This window comes from Strix uralensis, chromosome 5, assembly GCF_047716275.1.
Source record: "Strix uralensis isolate ZFMK-TIS-50842 chromosome 5, bStrUra1, whole genome shotgun sequence".
NCBI classification, from domain to species: Eukaryota; Metazoa; Chordata; class Aves; order Strigiformes; family Strigidae; genus Strix; species Strix uralensis.
Window position 1 is genome coordinate 41,586,292 of NC_133976.1, and position 17,832 is coordinate 41,604,123.

A 17,832-nucleotide genomic window follows, 5' to 3' on the forward strand; every position below is an offset into this window, starting at 1 on the left:
ACTTAGTTGTTAAATCAAGTTTTGTGTGAGATTCCTAGCAGAGTACGTGATGATTCAAGATGTGTTTTTTCTATTAAGGTAGAGAAGCAAGTAATAAGGAAGATGTTTTGTGGCATTAATCACTGGAAAGTAAACAGTAGATCAGATCCACTTCTATATGTAGGTCAAGCTTACTAAGCACACTGCTATCCAATCTTTCAAATCAATCAGTAGTATTATCGTAATACTTAAGATATCTTTTTTAAATCATATAGTGAATGTACTGTATGAAACTACTGATACATGAAACTCCAGTGACTTTGAGACCTACACTACCTTTCCTGTTGTTTTGCTTTCTTTGAGTACAAGAATTCCAAATAATCTGTGGTTTTTTGTATGTTACTTGTTTTCCTTGTTATAACACAGAAATTGAAGAAAGATCCATACACAGTAACAATGGGAAGATTTTCCAAAGTCACAAACTATATTTTTGACAGTTTCCGTTTAAGTGACCCTTCAAGTCAAAGGCGTCCACCATCAGAAATGGCAGACTTTCTCAATGATGCTATTCCAGGGCTGAAGATAAACCAGCAGGAAGAACCAGGATTTGAAGTCATTACACGAGTGAGTGTGTAAATGAATATGATACAGATGCATTGATTCTTATTATGCACACCTTTAAAGGCAAGGTAGGACTTGAAGCTCAGTGAGTTACACTGTTTATGTTTGGCGATTGTGGCGTATGCTGCCCTACCATTTGTTCATGAGAGTAAGATCATCAGCCTCTTCTAGAAAATGTTGTTTTTATGCATGCCAATATGAATTTTGCTTTGCAAGTAAGTTTGTCAGTACTGGAATGGTGATTATCATTATCTTAGGCTCACTACCCTGAAAAGTGACCCGTTTCATGTTTAGTGTTTCTTCTGTGGTCAGATAGAGCTATGTTAAGTAAAAGTGGGGTATGCAGGTTAACGACCAACTTTCTTGGCTAATCACTTTAACATTTTGGTTTGATTTACGAGGGCCAAAAAATTAAAACAAAGTATTTAATAGGATGATTAATGTCTAGGTTGTATAAGTGTACAGATTTATGTATGACTTGAACCAAAGCTAGAATGAACTTGTAATGGGATTATGAATCACTTTGGGCTCCTGTTGGTGTCTTACAGATAGGTAGAAGTTTATTTTTAAATGCTTGTGACTACTGTCTAAGGCTGACATGTTTTTAGAGTGTTAAACTGTTTTGAATGTTATTTTTTACTTGAGTTCAAAATAGTGTTAATATCTTAGCAGTAGCTGTATGAACTATGTAATTCTAAGAACTTACTGCTTAGCACTTAATTGGTTAATTTATCAGTGAGAAAAAGTATAACAAATGCTACATACTGAAAACAACACTGATCTGTATGTCTTAATCTGGCAAATGCCTTAGACTTCTAAAGAGTTGAAACACAAATTGACTTGGTGGTTGCCATCATCAGAATATTTTTAGAAAGTAAGGAGTTGCTGTCTGCTGATTTCTGCTGTGTTTAAACATGCAGTTTGGGAATTGAGAGAGACTAACCACAAACCGTGAAACTTTGGTGGGTGTTAGGAGTTCTGAAAGCACATACAATCTTGGCTTTTTTTTTTTTTTAAGGAGTGATGTACTTAAATTGATCTTTCAGTCACACTGTGCGGTCTGTGGGGGCATGGCATCTCTGAACCCAAGTCATTTTTCAGTTCTCTCTTAAGATGCACTAATGTGTATCAGGAATGTGCTTTTGCAGTGAAGTTCCATATTGTCCTTGTTTGCTGTATTGCACGTACCTAATACACTTCCAGTTGCATAGAGGCTTTTAGACTATGGGGAGCTAGCTCAGGTATTTGTGAGGGTAGAAGGTTATTTAAGACACACACATAGATCCTCCTCTAAAATCTGAAATATTGACGTCTGTACCCAGATCTTCAGCACAGAGTGTCTTGCTCTAAAGATCTGCTTGTGTTGGTCCACACTACTTGCTAACATGGTCACAGCCTTAGATCCTTAGTTGCTAACTGAGGTATTCACATGTGAAAATGTAATTGCACTGAATATAAGAAACTGGCAGCCTTAGTACTGTTTGTGCAGTTTAAAACTACTGAAGCACTTCACTGGGATTCATAAAACGTATTTGCATGTTTTTCAGATTGATCTAGGAAAACAGCCTGAAGTTAGTAGAAGAGAGCCTGTGTCAGCTGAAGAATGGGCTAAGAATATGGATTCTGAAGGAAGAATTTTAAATGTCGACTACATAAAGCAATTGATATTCAAAGGGGTAACTTGTTTTTCTAAAGTCAGCAAGACCTATGGCTTGATTCTGGTTGCCTCTTTCTTTCCTTCCCAAACCATGTTTATGCTGTTTTCAGTATACTTGTAATGCTTCGTGCAGGACTTTGAGCATGAGACAGTCAGTATTATTGGAGAAGCTTCATAAAGCATGATTTCATGCTAATCAAATACCTCAGCAGTCTTGCAAACAGACAAGGTGCTCTACAAGGGGAGAGATCGTGTGGTGTCTGGTTTAAGTGAATGAGTTGAAAACACAAAGGCTTACATGATAAAGAAGAGAAATCAAAGTGCCTTTCAGGAGAACACCAGTGCTTCAGTGTTAGGGTATCGGGTTTATTATTTTCTTTTTGAGGGTTTTTTCTTACCCTTCTCCAAAAAAAGCTTCTCTTCTTTGCCCAGCAGTTTGCCTGGATTTGGCCTTCATCAGAGCAGTCCTAAACACTTTTTCTGGTATTTTTTATTGGACTGAGGGTTTTTCCAATATGAATGTGAATTTAGTCTCAGTGATGGAAATTTTGAAAGCTTTAGTTATGTCCTGTAGCTGTTCTACCTAATGTTACTTTAGTATTTCTTTTTTTTGGTGGGAATCCAGCTGCCTTAATGCATTCTCTGTGTACCTGTTTATGCATGTTTGCAAACATGCAGTCTTGCATTCTTGGAGTGTGAGCAGAAGTAGAGGATGATAACATTGATATTACCCTTTCTTTAAAGACCTATGCATAATAAGTAATGTACTGTGAAGGGGGTAGAGTGGAACTGAGGGCCTTTTCAGTTTTTGTGACTGTTCTTTAATATACCTGTGCCTGAGGTGCCCAATTAAGGACACTTCTGCAATGAGAATTACTACAATCCTTTTCTTCCAGTAGCCCATTACCCTGTCATTTCTGTTCTCCGTTGCCAGAGGAGTGAGCACTTGGTGTTATTTATGACTCAAGATCCCAATAACTTCCAGTACATTAAGTGCAGATGCTCATTAAAGAAAAAAAAGAAAAAAGTTAAAATGCCTCTCTTAAACTGTTTGCCTGTTACTGGAAAAGTTCCAGTTGCTACTTGTTTTTGCAGTGGTTGATGCTATTTGCTGCACCATCTTCCTTGCCTTAATCTAATGGTAAATGAAGAAATATAGTGAGGAATCAAGCTGGCCTTGGTCTGGTAAACTGGGGAGTCTGACAGCAAAAGTGCCTTATTTTCATGACTATACTGCTGGGGTTGAAAGAAACTCTTTTGATGAGAGTGGGGTATGATTCACCTAGTACATTTGTCATCTACAAATGATGAGCATTACTTACAAAGATTTCTGACAAGTGGTGTCCTTGAATGGACGCTAGTATTTTTAATTGCTTGGAAGATTCATCTGCATGTTGGCCATGTCTTGTTAGATGAAAATATTTATTAAAAATAAATAAATAAATAGAAGTCTAGTCCTCAAGATCAGTTTGTGGTGAGACCAGAAGTTTGGCAGTTAAACAGCAGGATATTTAAATATATAAGTTTTAAAGGTACTTTTTTGCATTTTAAAGCTTCTCTGATGCCCAGAAGGTTTTGATTTCCAGCAGTGAAGCAAAAAGATAGGAAGAAAAATCTTTTGTAGAGTTTCTTTTTTATCCTGTGAGGATGAATCCAGTGCTTCTGCACTTTTCTGTTTAAGCATATTCTCTTCCTCCTGTTTCCTTCAAGTGTGATACCTAGTTAGCAGATAAGATTTGGCTTCAGCGTAAAAATAAGCTTCCTTAAAAGAGAATTTTTATAAGTTGTTACTTTAAGAAGTGTTGTATCACTATAGGAACATTTCCTCACAAAATTGAGATAATATTTTTGTTAATGTTTCATATCCATTTTTCCCTAGGGTCTCTGCCATACTTTAAGAAAAGAGGCATGGAAATTTCTTTTGGGGTATTTTCCTTGGAATAGCACTAAAGAAGAAAGAGCACATCTACAAAAAAGGAAAACGTGAGTACAGTGGGGGTTTTGTTACAAAATAAATTTAAAAGCTGCTTTTTTCTTAAGGCATATAGTGATGTAGAAAGCATTTTGGAAGCTTGAAGGACAGCTGCTAAGGATTGTTGAATGCAAAGAAGTGTGTGAGATGTTCTTAAAAATGATTGTTATACTAAAGTAAAAATATATAAACAAGGATGGTGTTATCCCATTATGACAAAGAACAAATGGAATGAATGAATGCTTAAATAAAAAAGGAAGAGATTTAATAATTGAGCATGTTTTGGTTTCAAAATTATCTTTCTTCTGCAGGGATGAATATTTCAGGATGAAACTGCAGTGGAAATCTGTCAGTGAGGAACAGGAAAAACGAAACTCAAGATTAAGAGATTACCGGAGTCTTATAGGTAAGTTTAGATTTAGAAACATACCTAAGTGTACAAATTCACACACTTTTACAGTTCAGTATGAAGTTGAAAAAATGTAACCTTTTGAGTAACCTACGTGAAGAATCACTAAGAACATGTTGCTGTTTTCAGAGGTGTCTAAACTTTGTTATATACTTAATACTAAAACTCTCTTAACCAGAGTAATTCAGAGCTTTATGTGTTAGTGTTACAGAATGGCTGGATTTAACTTCCTTTACTTAATACCAAAAGGCTCTTTATTTCATTATGTAATTTCACTGGGAGTGTCATTAAAATAGTGATGTAGAATAAAAATCTGAAAATGTGTTCTGTTTATATTTTAAAATTTCTTACAGGGATTTGTATATGTGCATTCTGACTTGAGGGTTTTTATACCTACTTTTAAAAATTTCATCAAGTTCTGCTATTAGCAGTTTGTATCCTTTGTATCCTGTATCTCTTTGGTAGTGAGATTCGGGCACCAATGTTTGGGTTTGCTAAAGTTATTTCAGGAGACAGGATAAGATTTTTGTGTTATTCTGCGATATGGACTAAACTTATTTCAGCCAGTTATTCAACAGGCAAGCTGAAAGGTTTAAGAAAGTTTAATTTTAGTAGATTAGTAAACTTCCTTTTTCGAGAGTATGTGTGTTAACAGGAAGAAAAAAATACTCGGAGTTCAGAAGAGGCTGAAGTTTTGTCTCTGTTGAAGCAGTTCTGTTCCTTTTTAAGTGTTTAAAATGTAAATGGCAATATTAGGTTTATGTTGCAAATAGGTCCAAAACTACAAAATACTCCTTTTATTGAAGTGCACTCAAAATTTTACTTATTTCAATACATCAATCTTGAATTTCACATTATTAAACAGTATACTGTGTGCTTGGTGTGTTTGAGGCATGAAAACTGCGTGTTGAAACAGACAGTTTCAGCTCACTATGAGTTACAGGAACTTGTTAAACTGAATTTATAAGCATGCTGCTGTGAACTACAACAGTGTCTTTGAGCTGATCATGTGGTAACTCTCCTACTATGGCTTATGCTGCATTGCATAAGTATAAACGGCATTGCATAGCTGACTCACATAAAATTGTTCTTAATCCCTGTAAGTGTTAAAACATTTTCACTGAATTATAATCAGGAATTTTTCCATAAAAAGTATTAACAAAAAATAAGGCAAAAAGCTTTGAAATCTGTCTATACGCAAATCCTTTTATTGCAGACAGGAAGGATTTTCTTTCTTTTAAAATATTATTCATTTTGAAATGACATTCAGTTATGCAGTTGTCTTAAGCACTTCAAAGCTTTGTGACAGTGTTTGAGGAAAAAAGCAGCTTAAACACTCTGAATTCATTTGATGCTGGCTTTGTAGAACTTGTTTTGAAAATGTTTTTAAATCTGGACTGTTTTCTTAGAAAAAGATGTAAACAGGACAGATAGAACAAATAAATTCTACGAAGGTGAAGATAATCCAGGATTGATTTTACTTCATGATATTTTGATGACCTATTGCATGTATGACTTTGACTTAGGTAAGTTGTGTTCCTCTGAATGTAAAAACCTTTTAAGTTTCTGATATGTGGCTTTGCTTGTGTTAAAGCCTGTTAATACACCTGAACTTGTATTGATTACAATGCTTTTTGTAAATGTCAAGATTTATATTTTAATAATGTAGATAACTTTGTTCACTTTCTCATCCTATTTCTTCCTCTCTTCTATCTGATGATTATCACAGGCATCTGAATTCGTCAGCTGAGGTGGGATTGGGAATGAAGTGGCACTTTGTCTTCACCATAGCCTTACTGTTGTGTTTTTGATTGGTTTTTTTGTTGTTGTTGGGTTTGTTTGGGTTTTTTGGGTGAGTGTTTTTTTTTTTTTTTTTTTTTTTTTAGAATTAATGCAAGTTTACTTTTTGGAGTTTTAAATGGGTTTAGGTCTTTGGAACTTGAGTGTAATATCCATTTTTAAGACTGATATATCAATAAAAATGATAAACCAGCTGCCACTGCTGTAATTAAAGTTCAGCATGCTGAACCAGCTGTTTGTAAACATGAGTGTTCTTATGAATACTTTAAAAGCTGGTTCTTGAGGAGTACACTTAACAGTCTGTCAAAAATTACACTTTAGTGTATGCATCTGTTGCAGAAGGAAGAGCGTATAATGTCTTGTGTTAATCACAGTGTATATGAGATGTCTAAGCCATTGCTTTTGTTAATTGCATTGGAAGAGATGGAGGGAAAAGATAATTCTAGCTGGTTCCTCCCTCCACCCCTGGCATGACATTTGGCTGTTGTCTACTTGAGTGGGTTTTTTTGTATTTAGTCTCAGAAAAGTGTTGGGATTCTAAAAGCCCACTTTGTGCCAGATTTTGAAGGCAAAAAGTAGGAATGAATCTTTAATCACTGGTAAACTTGCTGCAGAGTTGGAGTACTTGCCAGCTTTTGTTCTTTCTGTCAAGTCTCTAGAGAGACTTGATCTTTGGCTTGAAAAACAAGGGAAAAACTAAAACTGATAGAGACTGTTTAAACATGTAGGTCTGTTTCACATCTTTCCACCTTCAATCCTCATTAATGCACAGTGACATATAAGCGAAGTTAAAGCACATTCACCACCCACTCTATTAAAAACATTGTTTAGATGGCTTAAATGTATGCAGTGGGTAAGTTCTGTTTTATAAACAAGCAAGAATAATGGAAATATAGTACATTTGATATTGTATCTGTGTAAGGCTCCTAAGCTACTTAGATATTGGTACAAAACTGCTCTTAATCCTTCGTCAGCAGCTGTGTAGAGGTCTGAATAATGCCACAAACTGCTGGACAGGGGAGGGGACAGAACAGCTGTTAATACAACATTTTTCTGAATGAATTCCTCAAGTCTGCGTTAATGAGACTGGTTTTATTCTTTAAGAGACTTTTAAACTGTCTTGAACAGAACTTTCTCAGGATGTATTTTAAATTGGCTATAGTATTAAATGTTTAGGGAATAATTTTTTCTTTTGACCTTTTAAATATTTACCCATTTTCTGTTCCTTGTTCTATTTTTCTTCTGATAAGAAGCAGGCTCTATATTTTCAGTCATTGACTCCAATCCTCTTTTTCAGTTATTCAGTTACAATTACATCATTAAGAAATGGAATCAGCCAAGCTTGAGTCTGAGGAATGTCATGTCAAACCAATAACTGATGATAGACGTACACATAAATCATGTCCTCCCTTACTTAGGGAGGTAGATAGGCTGATTTGAGCATCCGTGGTAAGGTAGTTGGAAGAGTTGGGAAGAAGGGCTCTAAAAATCCTTGTCCTCTACTCTTCTTAATTGGGCTGTTAATTACAAATGAGGAAGCTGGAAGAAGCATTAGAAAGCTATAAACTCTTGAAAATGTTTTGTATACCACTAAATTTTCTAGCTATTTGTAAAAATGATATGCTCTAAAAATGGCTGTTTTATTCTCCAGTTAAATGTAAGCTTTTCTTATAAGGCATGTGAGTACTTTTTAGGGCATATGAACTTGATTCACCGTTTCTGGGCACAGAAACCTAAAGGCAGTTTCCTGAATCAGGTCTAGATACGTGTTTCTTTCATGCTTCTCATAAGCAATACTTTGTTGTTAATAGCCTTCTGTAGTTTGATAGGTAGTAGTCTTTGTTGTTGTTGGCTGCTTGCTTCCATAGGTGGTCTTAGGCTTTAAAGTATTTAAAATACCATCCAAGCAGAACAGTCTCTACTTCCCTAAATAGAGGAATCCTTGAAGGATATTCAGTGCCGGAAAAAAGAAACGTTAAGTGTGAAATTTTCTTTGTAAAAGCTATTGCACCATATGTTTTCCTGGAATTGAAACTCAACATCTCTTCTTCAAATCTATTTGAAAAGAAAATCTTCAGTTGGCGAGGGGGGAGTGGGAAGACGTTAAAAGATTTTAAAGTACGGAAGAAAGCAACCACTTACAGGTGGAGAGGAAAATAAATATGAGTCTGTATTTGTGATGGTGCAAGTTTATATATTTAATCATTTAAAAAATATCAATACATGCTTCTGAGCTCTAAATTGGAACTTTTTTTACTAAAAATTTATTCTGGTGCCAGCTCAGTTTGCACGTATTTTAACAACTACAAAACCAACACATTTGTTTTATGTTCTTTTTAGACTGGCAGAAACTGCTGTTAAATCTTGTTAGATCTGCTGGATGTTGGTTATTATTAATACAAAAATGCCTTTACTGGTGGTTGAGTTGGAAAATGATAGTATCTGCACAAACTTGCAATGCAAACATTTGTTTCACTCAGTCATTCAACACACTTGAAAAAGTACTGTGTAACTGCTGAGTTTAAATTCCTATTTGACTTTTTTTTCCCCTTTTTCTCTATCAAGGTTATGTCCAGGGAATGAGTGACTTGCTTTCACCTCTCTTGTATGTTATGGAGAATGAAGTAGATGCCTTTTGGTGCTTTGTATCATACATGGATCAAATGGTAAAATAAGGCTTTTTTAGCCCATGTAAACAGATAAGCTATGGATAGCATTTGGGATTAATTTTAATTTATAAATTTCATCGGGTTTTTTTTAATTCTTTTGAAGCAATCATCTTATGTTTGAAGTCAATATGTTTTTTCTGATTGATACAGGTTATGGTGGGTTTGTGATACTATTACTGTGCAGTACAGACAAATTCAGCTTTTTGGAGATTCTGAAGTAACTTAGAGCCATCACAGACAAATCTGTATTAATTGGGAGTCCTCTAGCAGGATTTTGTTCATGATAATGGTTCCCTGTCATACTTACCTTTTGGCATTTGTTAAATGCAATTTAGACTTTCCACAAATTGAAGCTTTTATGAATTGTGCATGTGGCAAAACAATGTGACTGGTATGAGAATACAAAAAAAGTTGTCGTCCTGCTTTGAGTGCAGTGGTGCTGCTTGGAGGTACAGAGCATAGGCTCTGTATTACATACATATATATTACATATTACAATTACATATAAATATTACATATTACATACATACACAGTTGACTGCTTTAGTTAAACTTTTCAGTAAAAGGCAGACATTTCATTAGATAGAAGTACAGTTAAATATCCATCCATATGTTAAATACCTAAAAAGATGAGAACCACTGTTGCAATAACAGAACTTTTTTTAAAAATTAAAAATAGCTGTAAATCTCAAAATTATAATTGTGTTAATAAAAATGACCGTGCTAATATTTTATTCCATCTAGCATCAGAATTTTGAAGAACAGATGCAGGGTATGAAGACACAACTAATTCAGCTGAGTACTTTGCTTCGTTTACTAGACAGTGGATTTTGCAGTTATTTAGGTAGGTGTATTATTCATGCACAATAACTAAAAGAACTTGCTGCATTCTGTGTGCATTGATATCCTTATGAGTCTTTAAACTTAATTTCTAATTAGTAATGCCTAAAAGATTTCAATAATTCCTCCATGCCTATTGAAAAACAGGGTCATCTTGTTGCTGATTTTAAAAATATGCCATCCTCTGGCAAATACCTTTGATTCTGAAAAGGGGCTACCATCTTAAAAATCAATGGTATGACTGTGTAGCTGTAAAGTGTGGGTTGTTGTTCCCTCCACCCCCCCCATTGTCTTGACCAAGTTTGGTGTTTATGAAATGTAACACTCTTATTCCTAGAATCTCAAGACTCAGGCTACCTTTATTTTTGCTTCCGATGGCTTCTTATCAGATTTAAAAGGGAATTTAGCTTTCAAGATATTCTTCGACTCTGGGAGGTAAGAAGACATTTCATCACACAAACTCCAGCAGTCTTTGGACTTTAGAACAAAAAGCATGGATCATTCTGCAAAGTGATTAATACTCTAATAGATTTTTTTTTTTAACTGATTCAGTGCAGTGAGGTGAGGACATATTAGCATGTGTTATGTCTTTATAGCCAAAACAACAACTTGGGAAGTTAATGAAAACATACTTACAAGAGTTGGTGGGGATAAATTGGCTTTTTCAAAAAGGTTTGGACAGGATCCTTCAGATGAGGCTGTTAAGTGAAAGTAGGAAGTGGAGAGTATCAGTTAACTTTTAACGGAAAAGAGCTTATGCTAGAAGAAATAGCATTTGTCTGTGTGCCTGATCAGTTCCTTGATGTTGGTAGTACTTTATAGATTAAGTGGAATGAAGCACTGGCAGGATAGTTTTTGTGTTAGCCAAAACCATAAAGAGGATGATGTCAGAAGATCCAGTTAATTTTGGTGGTAAGGCCTCATGATGCCAAATAACATAATGTAAAACATCAAAATGTGAAGGTTCTGATAAGTCCAGGTTAATGAGATCTTTTTGATTTAGGTGATTTTGGGATTAGATGGAGTAATTAAGATGAACTCAAGTTTTTGTTGAACACTTTAATTCTTCAATTCAAGAAGACTTGAGACCTGTGTCACCAGTACAGGTTTATTCTCTAAGATGCATTTAACAACAGTACAGTATCCACTGAAAACTCCCAAATGAGGATAAATGTTCAGATGACTAGAAGGAGTATTTTCTAGGAGATAACATTATGTATAGTGCTGGGGAACAGAAGGGTAATGAAAAGAACGGGTCTGAGATGCATAAAATTTCTACTGTAATGAAAAATAATGCTGTTTCTGGTATAATGAAAAGTAATGTTGATGCTTTTATTCACTTTTTCCACTAATGAAAAAGGAGTCACATAAAGAGGAGGACCAGTATGTAAAACTGTCTAAAGTAAATATTTTTTAGCTTTTTATCATCAGTTGGTGGAATTTGCTATCACAGTGTATTGAGGAGATATTTTAACTGAAGAGGACTAAAAAGTTTATGAATAACATTCATAAATAAGGGAACCAAAATGTATAAAACCAAAAGAATTCTCTTATTCCAAGGTATAAATGATAATGATTTTGTAGGGGAAAAAAAATCACCCATCTTGCTTTCCCCCCTTAGTGTTATGTTGTCTTCTCAGTATTTTTTAAAGACTAATTTTTCTTTTTAAATTGATGACAACAGTATTTTTATTTATAGTTTATAGTCCCAAGTTAGCGTGGTTTTTATCATCTCTGCTTTAATGTGTGTATGTGCGTGCATACAGAAAAGAAACACTGTATTTCTAAGTCTTAAGTATATTTTTTCTGTCTTACGAAGATGATGGAAACCTATTGATATATGATAGTCTTATAGGTTCCTTCTAGCACATCATATTGCAGGTATTCAATTTCTTTGCAAGGAGATATGGAATGGAAAAGGGGATATCCTGTTTTCCTTTTTAAAATTAAGGCCCTATGTTTTTATGTGAAAGCTAGTGTCACCTTTGTCACAGCTGAGGTCCAGTTTACAACAGTGTTTGTTTTTGTTTTCTTCTTTTCCTGTTCATAGCTATGCAGTTTCATTGGCATCAGTGGAGTGTATATGTGGGATTTACAAAGGCAAGTTATAGGCACAGCAGACCGTTTTCCCAGTTGTAATCAGCAGAGAGAAATGAACTGCTTTCAGGGTATTTCAGTCTGAGCAAAAATTTCAGTCTGACCAAAATTCATGTACTGTTTTGTAATAGCATGTGAATTGAGGGAACCCATTTGAAGGCGATGTTACCCTGTGATGTATTCACTTGCAGAGGGTAGAATGGGAGGAAGGGGAGGTGCCATCTGAGATTCCAGTCCTAATTTCCAGGACTTCTGGGGCTTTTTCTGTCTAATCTATGAATTTCAGCGTGTTCTTTTGTATCTCCATTTCTGTCCTCTGAGTTGCCTGAACCATTACGGTAGCATCAGATACTTTTTCCTTGTTCCCACTGGCTTCATGTCTTCCAGTGTTTCAAGAAAAGGAATGAAGAAGATTCTTCACTAGTCTGGTTATTAGACATTCACTTTAGAGATGGGAGATACCAGTCCTCATCAGCTGCAGTAGAGGCTAAAACCAAGCCCTCCCACTTACTGAGCAAGAGCCGTAATAATCAAATTGTGGTAGAAAATGTGGGTGGTTATGGTACAGCAGCATGTGTGAGGCAGTGCATGCGCTAGAGGGGTGGCATTCTACCTTCAGTGGATAAGTTGAGACAAATGATGTGATGGCAGTTATTTGCAATGCTATCCTTTCCACAGAAATATGAATGCAGGTTAAACTGTTCTGTCTGTGGGCGGGATTATTTGCAGTACATTTTAGCACTGTCTCTCAAATTCAACCCAGATGGACAGCACACTGAGCCACTGCTTAGAGGTCCCAAAATTGAGAGCAGTTCAGTCCCTCCTTCACACTGGAGGGACAGACAGTATTACCTGGTAATTTCAGCCAGCTTTTAATCTTTCCTTTGCACAGTGAGCCGCTTCATTCTCAAGATGGTGTAGGAAGACTGGGTAGAAAAGAATCCCAGAAGAAAAATCCTGTTACAGAATTGCACAGCTAATATACAGTTACCTCCAGGGTTATGCTAGTACAACTCACGTAGTAAAACCAGAATGACCTAGTGATAAATTACATATATGCTAGTATTGGTTACAAATATTAATGGATGCTGAGGTAGCACTAGAACAAATGAGTCCTTACTTGCATAGCTTTATCAGAAAGAAATAGGAGGAAAAGAGTTATCGCACTTAAGTGGTATATTTTTATATTCTTAATTTAAATGCTGTTTTTCTTTAATCCTTTTCCAAGCACTTCGGGATGCTGCTTTTACATACATAAGCTTAAGTGCATGCTCTGCTCCAGACTTTGAAAGGTGTATCAAAAATGGTAACAAGAAGTATGGATTTTTTTGCAGCTGGTATTAGCTGGTGACAGCTGCTGATTTTCCTCAGAGAGGAGAGAATGTCTGTAAACATCCTTGTTGATATTTCTGGGGTTTTTTCCACTCTTGAAGCCAGATCCAGCTTCCACTGAAGTTACAGCTTGAAGCAAATACTACTTAAAGTAGATATTCCAGTACGATAGCATTAAATTGTAGATATGAAAGTTAAATATTCTGTTAATGCCTGTAAAAAGCTAATCTATATTTTGGTTCAGTTACCCCTATATCCTGCATTGTCATGTTTCCTCATCTATGTTCTGGTGTAGATGTAATGCCAAGAGGCAGCCTCTTGTCTGATGTACTTCATTAGTTATTGTTGTAGATAGTTCAGAGTATGCATACCATGAGAATTTGGGTGTACTGGAAATGTGTAAGCAGTAGTTTGCTCTCTTTATGTGCAAGCTTGGTGTTGAACCAAATCCATGTACAGCTTCCTTTTTATGAAGTAGGAGTAAAAAAAAAAAAAAGGTAGTATGTAGACAGACTGTACTTGGTAGACTATGGACATTTTCATGTGAATTGTTATTGTTTATCAGCCTATTTACATTCCAGGTCTCTTTCTGGAGTGAGAGAGTGCTTTAACAGAGTACTGGATACCTGAAAAAGATAAAAATTTTAATTCTGGACTGAGTGAATTGAATCTTAATTGAAACATTCAAGATTAATTGCACTTTGTTTTAGGTGAACTTGGTTTGGCTATCTTTTAGATTTATGCAATTCTGTTTACGGGCTAGATGCACTAGTGATAAATGTTCAAGTATAAGTAAGCTCTTGTTGAGCTTCAAGGGTGTGTACTATGAATAATGAAGCAAGAAAATTGTAGTAATTAAGACACAATCTTGATGAGCCTGCTTTTTTTTCCCTTTTTTGAGAGTAAACCCATTGATTTAAATCCATTGACTTAAATCCCTTTGTCTGTTTGTCAGAGTAATTAATGCAAACAATTTTTTTCTTTTTTTTTGTTGTCAAAACTGTTCTCCAGCTTTCTGCCCACCACACACATTCTCTTCAAATACCTTTTTTTTTTTTAAGATTTGAACATGCTAAAATAGGTTATTAATGCTGAGATTGCACATTTTGGTCCCAGTGAACTTGAGAATGATTATCTGTGACCTCTGTGGGATCAAAAGCCAACGTGTCTTCAGTCAGAAAGTAATACCCACCCACCCCCAACACCTACATGCACACGTCTTTGGGCTTTTGTAGTGGGGGGACTGGGAACAACTTTATCACCTTATTTATAACTGTTAGAACCTTTTAGAGGGATTGCTGAACATGACATACTTCTACCAATTCACACTTAATGCAGACACACTAAGCCACACAAATAATTTGTCAGTTTTAATTACTTCTGTGTAGTTAGTAATTTTGAGTAGGAGAATTTCACATGAGCTGAGGCAGAACACACACATTCACAAGATGGCAAGCTCAGGCAGCTTAATAGCATGATAGCGGACAGCCTGGTAGACACAGAAGTCTTAAAGAACCAGCTGGGCATTTGGTGACTCATACTTGCATCTGTCACTAGTTGGCTAAAAGAAAAATTGCAAATAATTGTACAAATACTGAGTGGCCTTCAAAAATACTTTATTATTAGATAAGCCGCTTGGGTTGAGGTCTTACTTTCCAAGAATGTCCTTTCTTTTCAGAGGAAAAGCATAAGCATTTCAGAAGTGGTTTTCCTATTTTAACAGGTCATGTGGACAGAATTGCCTTGCCAGAATTTTCATCTTCTCCTTTGCTGTGCTATCTTAGAATCTGAAAAACAACAAATAATGGACAAACACTATGGCTTTAATGAAATATTAAAGGTACTAAATTCTTATGCATTATCTAAATACTAACTAACGTTTTTGAGTTAATGCAATATGTTTGTATTTCATGGGGGGGGAGGGGAGGAAGAGGTGTGTACTGTCTTGTGAAGGGTTAAACGTGAACTGAATGTCTGTCCTCCATGCTTTCAAAATGGTTTATTTGGTGTCTGTTTAGTGATAATATCATTATCCAATGGAAAACTGTTCTCCCCTTTAGACTACCACTTAGTATGTTTAATCTTAATTTTTGCTTTTTCTTCTGTAATCTTACTTGTTATCTCTTTGAAAATGTGAGCTGGGAGTACCTAGGAGGGCTAGGTAGTTTGTCACATTTAGAAGTACCATAGATTCCTCTTGCAGATCTTGGGTACTGGTGAAAAGCAGCTGTTGCATACTACATCTTTCAGTACCCATTTGTCAAAGCAATAAGATTATGTTTAGCACTTCGTAGCTTAAGGGTCAAGCTTATAAAGTGGTACTTATTAGCAGTGCAGTACAGTATTTTACAATAAAGTGTATTTACCATTTATCACACTTACTATTCTTTGTGAATGTATTTTCAGCATATCAATGAACTGTCTATGAAAATTGACGTGGAATATATACTCTGCAAAGCAGAAGCAATTTCTATGCAGATGATGAATTGCAAGGTAAAGATATTTTGAATGTATCTACTGTGAGCATTTATAGACAGTAAAAGTATGCAGTTGGCTGTAACTGTACATGTATGACTTGTGAAATAGTTGACTAAATGCCTGGCTATGATGAAGGATGTGCTGTATCTAGACAGCACCTATTTTCTAAAAGTCTATAAGCAAGAGTGATTAATTTTATAGGGTAATATTATTCACTGGGGGAAAGCTGGATTGTGCCTTTTGGTCATGATTTCTTAACTCTTACTAAATAACCTCAGTACAAGTAATTTGATGTTCAGTGTGCTTGAGGAAGATGAGGTGAAAGGTGCACTGCACTGAAAGCATACCGGACTTAGGCAGAAACTGATGGTTCATTCAATAAAACTAATTTCAATAGCACGAAGTGTAATTGTAGTAGTTGTTCAGACTTTTATTTTTGTAATGAGAATTATATTGTTAATCAGGAATTGAATCCTTAGCCTGTCCTCTCTGCCATCTTTTTGAAAAGCAGATACAGAAAAAAGTAACTTTAATGGAACTGATGCTGAGAGAGATGCTTTCAGTATAGCTAAATTCAAATGAAAAATTACTTGCGGGGGTGGGGCGGAGGTCAGTTTATGACGGGGATGGGACACGGATGACCTTTTTGTTGACTTTTTCCATTTAATTACAGTGATTTTTAATGTTTATATTTTTCCCTTCCTCCTTTCTAGGAATTGCCTCAAGCAGTTAGTGAGATCCTGGGGATAGAAAGCAGTTCTGTAACACCAGATTCAGATACTGGAGAGGATGAAAGTGGAGCTGTGTTGAGTTGTCCTACGTCGTCATACCAGAGTATCTCAACACCTGTAACTGCTGCCAATGGAACAAGAGACAGCACTCAACAGATGTCTGAAACGCAGAGCTTGACACCTGCGTAATTACAGTTGGTTAAATTGAAGAAAGACTTTTACTGAGCACGTTTTTTCAAGCACTTGAGAGATGGATATTTAAATTCGGTGTTGATTAAGCTTTAAGGTTGGAAAGAAAATCTGTACTGTAATGCTCTTGCATTAAAGCTTTACAACATGACTCAACTATTTTTGTAGTTTCTTCTACCAAAATAGCCTTTTGTTTTCAATAACATTCCTTAATATTTTTGTAGCCAAGTGCATTTTCTTTTTGCTGGTGAACTGGAAATGGATGGTGATTAAGAATGAATTTGAAAACTATGCAGTTGCTGAGCTTTCACACATACTGATCTAAGACAGTGTGAGCTCTTTGATTTGAGCAGATTCACAACAGGCCAGCTGAAGCTGCTGTACAAAATTTTCAAGCTGAAGAGATGCTGATGTGTTAAAGAAGGATTGTTTTGTAAATGAATGGGTTTCTCTATCTCAAATGTTTACAAAAATACTTCTAAGTATTTGTTGCTGGTTGAATGTAGATTTGAAATGGACATTTATACTTAACACAGTTTAATGTCCAAATACTGAATTTTGTGTAACTGGGAGCGGATGAACAGTATATTTTTACATTAACATACCTTCACTTTATATATAAATATTTACACACATACACACACTATATACACAAATGTTTGTGAATACTAAAAAGGATAGTCATATTTTCAATATCTGAATAAATTTGACTGTTCATTCGTATGAATCAGTTTGACCAAATTAATGCACAGCTCCAACTTGGGCTCTTTTTCAAAACTTTTCTAACAGAAGGTAACTTGCATGTGAATATATTCAGTCCTACACTTGAGGTAATTTTGCAATTGATTTCTTGCAAACTTTACTAATGTTTATCTTTGCTAATATATTAACAGATCAATTAACTACTTACACTGTTTTTATGCCAAGATTATTTGGAGAACTAATAAGCAGGATATAAAAAAAAAACCCAAACCACAAACCAAAATAGTAATCACAATTAACATCAATGCATTTTTTTGTATACGTAAAAGGCAGTGTGAATTTATTCCATGCCATGC

At 35.4% G+C, this 17,832-nt stretch overlaps 1 protein-coding gene across 1 annotated transcript in view; it reads left to right on the forward strand.

Annotated features, from left to right (window-relative positions):
- The window catches only part of TBC1D15 (TBC1 domain family member 15), a 36,182-nt gene extending 19,257 nt beyond the window's left edge, over positions 1 to 16,925 (forward strand). The window contains exons 7-17 of the mRNA XM_074870581.1: positions 406 to 603; positions 2,148 to 2,276; positions 4,137 to 4,240; positions 4,541 to 4,635; positions 6,048 to 6,164; positions 9,004 to 9,104; positions 9,852 to 9,951; positions 10,285 to 10,382; positions 15,100 to 15,216; positions 15,783 to 15,869; positions 16,568 to 16,925. Coding sequence (XP_074726682.1) covers positions 406 to 603; positions 2,148 to 2,276; positions 4,137 to 4,240; positions 4,541 to 4,635; positions 6,048 to 6,164; positions 9,004 to 9,104; positions 9,852 to 9,951; positions 10,285 to 10,382; positions 15,100 to 15,216; positions 15,783 to 15,869; positions 16,568 to 16,774 — 1,353 coding nt within the window. The 3' untranslated portion in view covers positions 16,775 to 16,925. The remainder of the gene's footprint in view (positions 1 to 405; positions 604 to 2,147; positions 2,277 to 4,136; positions 4,241 to 4,540; positions 4,636 to 6,047; positions 6,165 to 9,003; positions 9,105 to 9,851; positions 9,952 to 10,284; positions 10,383 to 15,099; positions 15,217 to 15,782; positions 15,870 to 16,567) is intronic.
- Positions 16,926 to 17,832: the final 907 nt, after the last annotated feature.